General features: G+C 41.8%; 1 protein-coding gene and 1 long non-coding RNA gene across 2 annotated transcripts in view; one reads left to right on the top strand and one right to left on the bottom strand.

The window, feature by feature from the left end:
- The first annotated feature begins 1,199 nt into the window (after positions 1 to 1,199).
- On the top strand, positions 1,200 to 2,264 carry LOC115526429 (olfactory receptor 1440-like). Its single transcript, XM_030333822.1, has one exon. It carries the CDS (start codon positions 1,317 to 1,319, stop codon positions 2,262 to 2,264), a length of 948 nt encoding a protein of 315 aa, XP_030189682.1. The 5' UTR covers positions 1,200 to 1,316.
- A 3,105-nt stretch (positions 2,265 to 5,369) lies between these two features.
- LOC115525685 overlaps positions 5,370 to 8,617 on the bottom strand; it is a 37,812-nt gene continuing 34,564 nt past the window's right edge. Inside the window, exon 3 of the long non-coding RNA XR_003972429.1 lies at positions 5,370 to 7,440. This is a non-coding gene — a long non-coding RNA (uncharacterized LOC115525685). The remainder of the gene's footprint in view (positions 7,441 to 8,617) is intronic.

Below are 8,617 nucleotides of genomic sequence, written 5' to 3'. Positions count from 1 at the left end.
TGAGAACCATCAAAACAATCTCAGAGTGAAAAAAATGAGAGAACTTTTTCTTACTCATTATCAATGTATTATGTAATTATTATTTACTCTACAATTATATAACTTATTAATAAAATATGATTATAGGTAATTAGAAAGTGTACAGGACTGGACAGATGGCACACAGACTGACAGGTTAAAAATTGAGCAGTGGGCACCTGGGTGGCTGGCTCAGTTGGTTAAGTGTCTGACTCCTGATTTTGGCTCGGGTCATGATCTCACGGTTCATGAGTTGGAGCCCCAAGTTGGGCTCTGCACTGACAGCATGAAGCCTGCTAGGGATTCTCTCTCTTCCTCTCTCTCTGCCCCTCCCCCCTCTCAAAATAAATAAATAAACTTTAAAAAATTGAGCAGAATAGGGAATCTATAAAAAAATGTCATCATGGACGCAACTTTAATCTGTGGAGAAATCATTGAATTATGTTGAGACAAGTGGCAATCAGTTTGGGAAGACAAAACTAAAATAATCTCAGACTTGTACCTCACATATGCACTAAAATCATCTAGAAAATTTAAATGTAGATATAAATACAAAAGAACAAAAAGAAAATATAAGAAAAAATTTTTGGATTGTGCAAAGAAATCTTTTTCAGTATAAGACCAAAGGCAGGGACCCTGTATATCACAGAAAATTGACTACCTAGAAATAAAAGAAATATGTATAGCAAAATACAACATAAACAATGTTCATAATAATAAACTTGGAAAATAATTAACAACAAAAATGAGGGCAAAAGTGTTATTATCCTTGGTATATAAAGAGCTCCTACAAATCAATAATGAACAACGAACTAGACAAACAAGCAAAAAAGGTATATGAGCAAATCAGTAAAGTTTATGCAAAATTAAACACAATGAAATAATTTTTTCATCTAAGATTATTGAGGACTAAAGTTAAAAAAAAAAAAAACATTATAGGTAATGTTGACAATAGAATGGCCAGGGATAGTGTCATAAAATCTTGATACTTGTGTAAATTGGTACCAATTTTAGATAACAATTTGGCAACAATTTGTGTGTGTGTGTGTGTCTGTGTCTGTGTCTGTGTCTCTGTGTGTTAAAATATTTGCAAGAATGTATTGCAAACTATCAAAAGTAGTTGGGAAATGGAATCTCCAATGGTTTTTAAAATAATTTTTTATGTTAGAAAATGTTTACTATGGATAACTTTTTGTTTAAATCATGAAAACATATTTAAAACAAGTATGTTGCATAATATTAAGATAGTCTATCATTAACCCAGGGATCCTTCAGCAGATTGAAGAAACTTCAAGACAATGGCTGGAGGAAGGAACAGTACAATAGTCATCAGATTCATCCTTTTGGGATTCTCAGATTATCCCAAGATCAAGATCGCTCTCTTTGTAGTATTCTTGGGTTCTTACCTCTTGACAGTGGCTTGGAACCTGGGCCTTATCATCCTGATTAGGATGGACTCTCACCTACATACACCCATGTACTTCTTCCTCAGTAACTTATCTTTCTTGGATTTCTGCTATGTTACTTCCACAACCCCGAAAATGCTCTCAGATTTCTTCCAGAAGCCTAAATCCATCTCCTTTCTGGGATGCACCATGCAGTACTTCTTCTTCTCTAGCCTGGGTCTGACTGAGTGCTGTCTCCTGGCCGCCATGGCTTATGACCGATATGCTGCCATTTGTAATCCTCTACTCTACACCGCCATCATGTCACCCACCCTCTGTGTACAGATGATGGTTGGAGCCTGTATAACTGCTCTCTTTGGTTCATTGATCCAATTGTGTGCTTTACTTCAGCTCAATTTTTGTGGGCCCAATGTTATCAACCACTTCTTCTGTGACCTGCCTCAATTATTAGTCCTATCCTGCTCTGAAACCTCTTTCCTAAAAGTCATGAAGTTTGTGATAGCAGTGATTTTTGGTGTAATATCTGTCTCAGTCATCATGATATCTTATGGTTATATCATTGCTACCATCCTGAAGACAAGCTCTGCTGAAGGCAGGTCCAAGGCCTTCAATACCTGTACTTCTCACCTGACAGCAGTGATCTGTTTTTTTGGATCAGGACTCTTTGTGTATATGCACCCCAGCACTGATGATTCTCTGGACCATGACAAGATGGCATCAGTCTTCTATACAGTGGTGATCCCCATGTTGAATCCTTTGATTTACAGTCTGAGGAACAAGGAAATCAAAGACGCCTTTAAGAGGTGTAAGAAGAGAGCTTTTTCCCATTGTCATAGTTAAAGGTCTGGCAGGCTAGTGGTCCTGGTGACTGGAAGTTTCTAGACTATGCAGAGAAATGCATTTAACTTTATTCAATCCTACTGATGCTCTGGCAGGATTGCAAGTGAGTCAACCCATCTAAAGCCAGGACTGGTTCACTGGAATGCAAATCCTGTGGCTTCTTTGCATGTTGACAGTTGGCTCTTCTCTTGTATAGCGATAATAACATCACAAGTTAACTATATTAACTGTTGTATTAATATAAGCCTTCAGTTCCTTGGTGTTTAGCCCTTACATATTCTTTCAGAACTTCTGCCTGCAGGCTGGAGTGATTAGGGCTAAACACAAGACTGGTGGTCTTTCTCATACACAACATCACAAGCAGCATCATGACCACTTCATCCCAGACTCCAAACCCTCTAGGTGTCTGAGAAAATTCCAGTTAAATAAGGTGGAGCTATGGAAAGAAACTTTACTTTAGACTGTGACCTAATTCCCTGCAGGGAGATCTGCTATAGAGAGTTTGGTCTAGAGTTTGTTTTCTGGGTTTTTATTTCTAGAACTCAGCATCAGTAGTTTGCAAGTGAATGAACAGGAGATTTCCATGGTACTGCCCTGATCTGGGAAAGCTAAACTACAAAGGAAAGAAATGGTCATTTGGACTGTAAAATGGAGTCCAAGTTATTATCTATTATTATGGCAGACTGGATAGCATAAATGTACCCATCACTGCAAAGCTGTAACAAGACCATTTTTTTTAAGAAACTGTTTTTTAAAAATATATTTCTGAGCAGGTAAGAAAAGATGAAACCTTCAGAACCAAATATAAAGTAAAATCAGGAATCATGAGAGTAAAGACAGCTCAGAAGGTGGCTTTCATGCTGGGGGAATCTGCTGAACTCTGACAGGATCTGTATTTTGACAGGCATGTGAGGCTTGGGGAAATAGAGACCAAGCCTGGGGTTGCCTGGGAGTTAGATAGGAGACCCAGACATACACATGAGGGTCCAATCACTGTACTTCAGTATGAGAGGAAATTAAGAGAAAAAAACCGTGTCTCACAGAAAGGAAATCTTGACTCTCTCAGGTTTCATGCTCAGTATGGGGAAAAGTAAACTAAGAATTTGTAACCACCTGCTGTAATAGAGGTTTGTGGTCTGAATTCCCCCTACCTGGGCGGTTCAAGAAATCTTTAGCTGAGAATTTATTTTAAAGTAATCCCAGGTTGGTATTACCCTCAATCAGAAACAAATGCAAATCCTCATTTAAGATTCTTAAGAGAGAATCTTAAACCCAGGCTCAAATAATTTTCCTAAATAACTGTTTAAAGAAAATTGGGTAACACAAATCTCAAAGTCCAAAGGAACAAGACCTTGTGGGTGAAAGCCAAGAAGACATGGCCACATCACACCAATAAAAGATGTCAGGAATGGCCACTGTCTCAATACAAATATAAAATAGATGGACTGATATGTTCAGGAATAAGGAAAACTTAAAATATCTTTTGAAGACCAGCAAAATGAAGTTTACTGAGGATTTATTCATCTGGCAATGTGGTGAATTATACCCAAATGATTCTCCTAACTGAAACTGTTACAGAAACTGGTCTGGATCACCTGGCAGAAGAACCAAGCGGCACTTGGAGTTCTTGGAAGTCAGGAGATTTATTTTATACCGATGGGTTCAGAGATCATTCTCCACAGGTCTGAGTCCAGAACATCAACAGAGGGGACAACTTATAGTCTGTTACTTACGCATTCCTCATTATTAGTAATTTGGTGCCTGAGGCAAGCAGGGTGGGAAGAAGAACCCGGAAGGGAAGTCTTCAGGCAGGGACTGAAATTCCCTTATCAGTCCTGTCGGCGATCATATAACAGGTTTTTCCCTATCAAAACAACTAAAATGTTGGATTTGAAATAAAATAACATTTTAAGTGAATTTCCTCTTAGTTTAATGAAAAGGAGGAAGAACAAGCTAAGCCCCCAAATGAAATGAAACCAGGAACCCAGGGAAATAAAAAAGTGCCAAAAATGGCTTTCTTCTTGGAGAGTCTTACTGAACACTGGAGACCCTGAGCTTCTGCTACATAGACTGTGTGGGTGGTGAGTCTAGAAGGCCAAACGCAGGGCATGCTCCAGGTGATTCAGACAGAAACCTGTACATAAAGCCCAGAGGAGTCTCCCCTCAGTGTGAATTAGTGAGAAATTCCACAGATTATGCTCAAAAACACCAAAAAACAGTTATAGCAAATAAAAGCACAACCCTATATACAGAGTCAAGACCCCATAACTGAGAACCAGTAGGGGGAAAATTGTCCACATAAGCAGACCTAAAAATCTTCAGACATTGGAATTATCAGTAAAGAGGATAAGACAATTAAGAACAGCCATGGTGAAACAGATTAAATCTCCCCCAGAAAGAAGATACTCACTCCTCAAAGGGAGCTATACTGCGAATAGGTCTCAAACCTGGCCACTCAGAGCACTGAAAACAAGAGAATCAAATGGAGGAGGACTTACCATTTGCCACAACATGGATGGACCTTGAAGGCATTATGCTAAGTGAAGTAAGTCAGAGAAAGACAAACATATGATCTCACTTGTATGTCAAATCTAAAACAAACAAAACCCAATCTCATAGATACAGAGAACAGACTGCTGGTTTCCAGAGGGAGTAGGGTGTAATATGGGCAAAATGGGTGAAGCTTACCAAAATGAACTTCCATTTATCAAATAAATCATGGAGGTGTAATGGACAGCATGGCGACTCTAGTTAATGATACTGTATTGTATATTTGAAAGTTGCTAACAGAGTAGATCTTAAAAATTCTCATCTCAAGAAAAAAATTAAGATGGATGTGAACTAGACTTAATTATAGTGATCATTTCACAATAATATATGAACATCAAACCATGGTATTATACATCTGAAATTAATACGATGTTACATATCAATTATAATCTCCAAAAAAAAGCAAAGGGAAGAGGTTTGGTAGATCCATGTGGTGGAATAATAGCCATAACGTTACAGAACCAGGCTGGAATTCTGGCGGAAAAACCAAGCGGCACTCAGAGATCTTAGTGGATCGGAGATTTATTTAACATCAGTGGGCTCAAAGGAGACCGTTTCTCCAAAGATCTGAGCACTGAATGCAAGTGGGAAGGGTAATTTATAGTTGTCAGCTTCTATATCTGTGGCGGGTTTTCGTGTGCGCGGCAAACGGAGCAAGAAGAACCCAGAAGAGGGGTCTCTAAGCTAGAGATCAGAGCTTGTTTTAGTCCCATTGGCCATCTTGGTTGTACTTTATTCATTTCTCCAACATTCCCCCCTTTGATTCCTTTAAAAAAAAACTTTTAGTAGGCATCACCTTTTAGTTTTACAGGTTGGTACTCTCAGAAGGGTAAGATACATGCAGTAGTTTGACGAGCAACAGTGTTTTCAATAAAACATACCATGGCATTCAGGGGCTGATGGATACAAGTAAAATTATGGAGAGAAGGGACCCCACCAGGGCAGGAAGCCAGGATGCCCAATCCATGAGATCCCATCCATTCCATTGACTGATACTTTCCTGTTGTCTACATTGAATTCTTTCCTTGAGTTCCTTAACCTTAGTTGTAACTATTACAAAACAGCAACATTTCTCTCCCTAGAAAGATGCAAGTCCCTCCTTTTTCTGAAGTGAGGAGGTCGAGGGCTTGCCTATTTTGGAGGGTCACTGCCGCCAGATAGTTTATTTGGCTTTGTAAGGTTACCAGAGAATCTGCCACTCGTTCCATGTCTTCATGTAGCTCTTGAGATAGTCTATTGTTTAGTCCTATGGATGAACCTATGCCCCCTAATCCGGTTCCTATTCCTGTCACAATTCCTGCTCCTATCAGAACAGGCAGCAGGATTGCCTGTTTAGCCTGGGATTTGGGGCTAAAGGCTGTTAGGAACTGATCTTCAGTGTATACGGATACCTCTGGGGTTAGGAAAATGGAATAACATATCTGAGTCCAGTTGGCCTCTAAGCATTGGTAGGCCAAATTAGAACACAGATAGAACACCCCAGGGGTTGAACACAGGGTTGCATTCCTCTTTAAGGTTCTATTTCTTCCACATAGAGAGGTACCGTTCATACCTTCAAGGACTGTACAGATTAGATTGTTGGCATTTGTGAGACAGACCCCAGTGGCCAAGGGTCCAATTAAGACAGAAGTGTTGGTTTTGAGATTTTCAGGAGCTTCTCAGGTCAAAGGGAGGATGGGAGTGGCTAAGTAAGCCCTCCAACTGAAGGGCAAGCACATCCAGCAGGTTTGGGCATGATTATCTGTTTTATGGAAGACTTGTAGAGTAGTTTTGGCCCAATGCTGGAGTGGGGAATTGGTAAGCATCTGATTAAGGGCTGAAAGTTTCAAACCCTGGTAGGCTGCCAGGGGAGTGGTCGCCTTTATGGCTTATATTACCCTATCCTGGGTATCCTTTATAACTTTTTGAAGAGCACTATCTTGCATTCCTTCCCCATCCAAGATCCCCCATTGAGGAAGGTAAGTGTAGCAAGCTCACTTCCCTTTCTGGAGGCCTTGTTGTGACATGGGTTCCTGACATTTTGGGTTATCTCTATGGTCCAATACTTAGTCCTCGGGGCACCAGGTGACTGACAGACAGTGGGTGTTTTTCCCTTGTAGCAATCTTTGTGGAGGGAGGTGAAGGTGCTGAATGCCCTTGACCCCCGTTTTGTAATATAACAATCCTGGGAGAAAAGCAGGTAAGCAGCAGTTGTGAGGGTGAGAGAGGTTATCATAATATGCAGGCAATACTTAATAATCCTCTCATCCAGAAGAGGCATGTGAGACCCAGCATGCATCTTTTGTCCCACATCCAGCTCGTTGGTGCAGTCTCTATCAGCCCAACAGTAAGAAGTAAGATCAGGGCTATGACATCAGTAAGGGGCAAGGTCTGGCAGAGTTGCATCCAAACCCCTGGGCTTGGTTCACGCATTAATTCCTTAAGCATCTGCCATGCGCAGGCCAGCCAGCTTCTGGGGTGTGGCTGGAGCAGGGCTGGAGGTCTCAGGGGCCAGTGTCCCTTTTGAGGGTCAGTTTAAGTGGGTTGGCTGGATCTGGATCACTTTGCCAGGTTGTGGGTTCTTCTGAGTTGGCCTTCTTAACTCTGGAATGATGGACCCATGGGGTGATACCGGAAACTTTAAGGGCTGTAGGAGTTGTTAGAATAACAACTTAAACCAGTCCACTGTGGTTAAAGAGGTTCCCTCTTCCAATCTTTGACCCACACAGAGTCTCCTAGCTGAAAGGGATTAACAGGGGTCCCTAAGGAAATCGGAGCCCTCTCTATGGTGTATCTCTGCAACTTATTTAGGACTGCCCCCAAGGTCTGGAGCTGTTCTCTTATTCTCCTGTCTCCAATCTGGTGTAGGTCTCCTGGGAGTTTTCCTAAACATGGGGTGGGGGGAGGGATCACCCATATAATAACTAGAAAGGGGAGAGTTCTAGTGCCCCAGGCATGCATCAGAAACGCAAGAGGGACAGTGGTAGTAAATCTGGCCATGGAAGATTAGTCTCGTGGTGGAACTTAGCCAGGGTTTCCTTGAGGGTGCGATTCATCTGCTCTACTTTCCCGGAGCTCGGGGGGTCGGTAAGCAGCGTGCAGTTACCAGGGAATGTTGAGGGACTTTGTCAGAGTCTGTGTAATGTCTGACACAAATGCACGTCTGCTATTACTGTGTATGGTTAAGGGTAGACCAAGCCGAGGCACAATCCCCTGTAGAAGAGCTTTGGCCACCTCATTACTTCATTCCGTTCTGGTCAGGAATGCTTCGACCTATCCCAAATATGTGCAGATTACTACAAGAAGGTACCTTAACCCTTTATTTGGTTGTATGTCGGTAAAGTCCACCTCTAAGTCTTCTAAAGGGGTGGTCCCTATCCTTTGTGTGCCAAGTGGGGGCCATGGGGCAGACTGAGCATTGTTTTTGGCACACATTACTCATTGTTCACCAACAACTTGGCATAATGCCGGCTGCTGGCTGATAGAGTAGTTCTTTTTGCAGAGGGCCTCTAGTGCAGTTTTCCCTAGGTGAGTGAGTTGGTGATATTCCTTCACTAGGTGTTTTCCCATAGATGACGGGACAAAGATGTGCCCATTTGGCATGACCCACCATCCTTCTTTGCTTAGTATGCCCCCTTCTGTTGAGGCCCAACTTCTTTCCTCGTTTGTGTACAGGGGTGGGGAGACTTCCTTCTGGGGCGCAAGAGTCATAGTGTAGGCAGGAGCTTTGCCTGGGTCACCACAGGCAGTTGCTCTGGCTGTTTTTTTCGGCCAGACGATTTCCTTGAGTTATGGGGTCGTCTCCTTTCTGATGTCCCTTACAG

This window comes from Lynx canadensis, chromosome D1 (assembly GCF_007474595.2).
Source record: "Lynx canadensis isolate LIC74 chromosome D1, mLynCan4.pri.v2, whole genome shotgun sequence".
NCBI classification, from domain to species: Eukaryota; Metazoa; Chordata; class Mammalia; order Carnivora; family Felidae; genus Lynx; species Lynx canadensis.
The sequence above is the reverse complement of the archived record's forward strand: the minus strand, read 5'-3'. Positions and strand labels throughout refer to the sequence as shown.

What these genes read in the sequence shown, in the direction of transcription:
- LOC115526429 (XM_030333822.1), top strand. Translation starts at nt 1,317, where the DNA reads ATGGCTGGAGGAAGGAACAGTACAATAGTCATCAGATTCATCCTTTTG.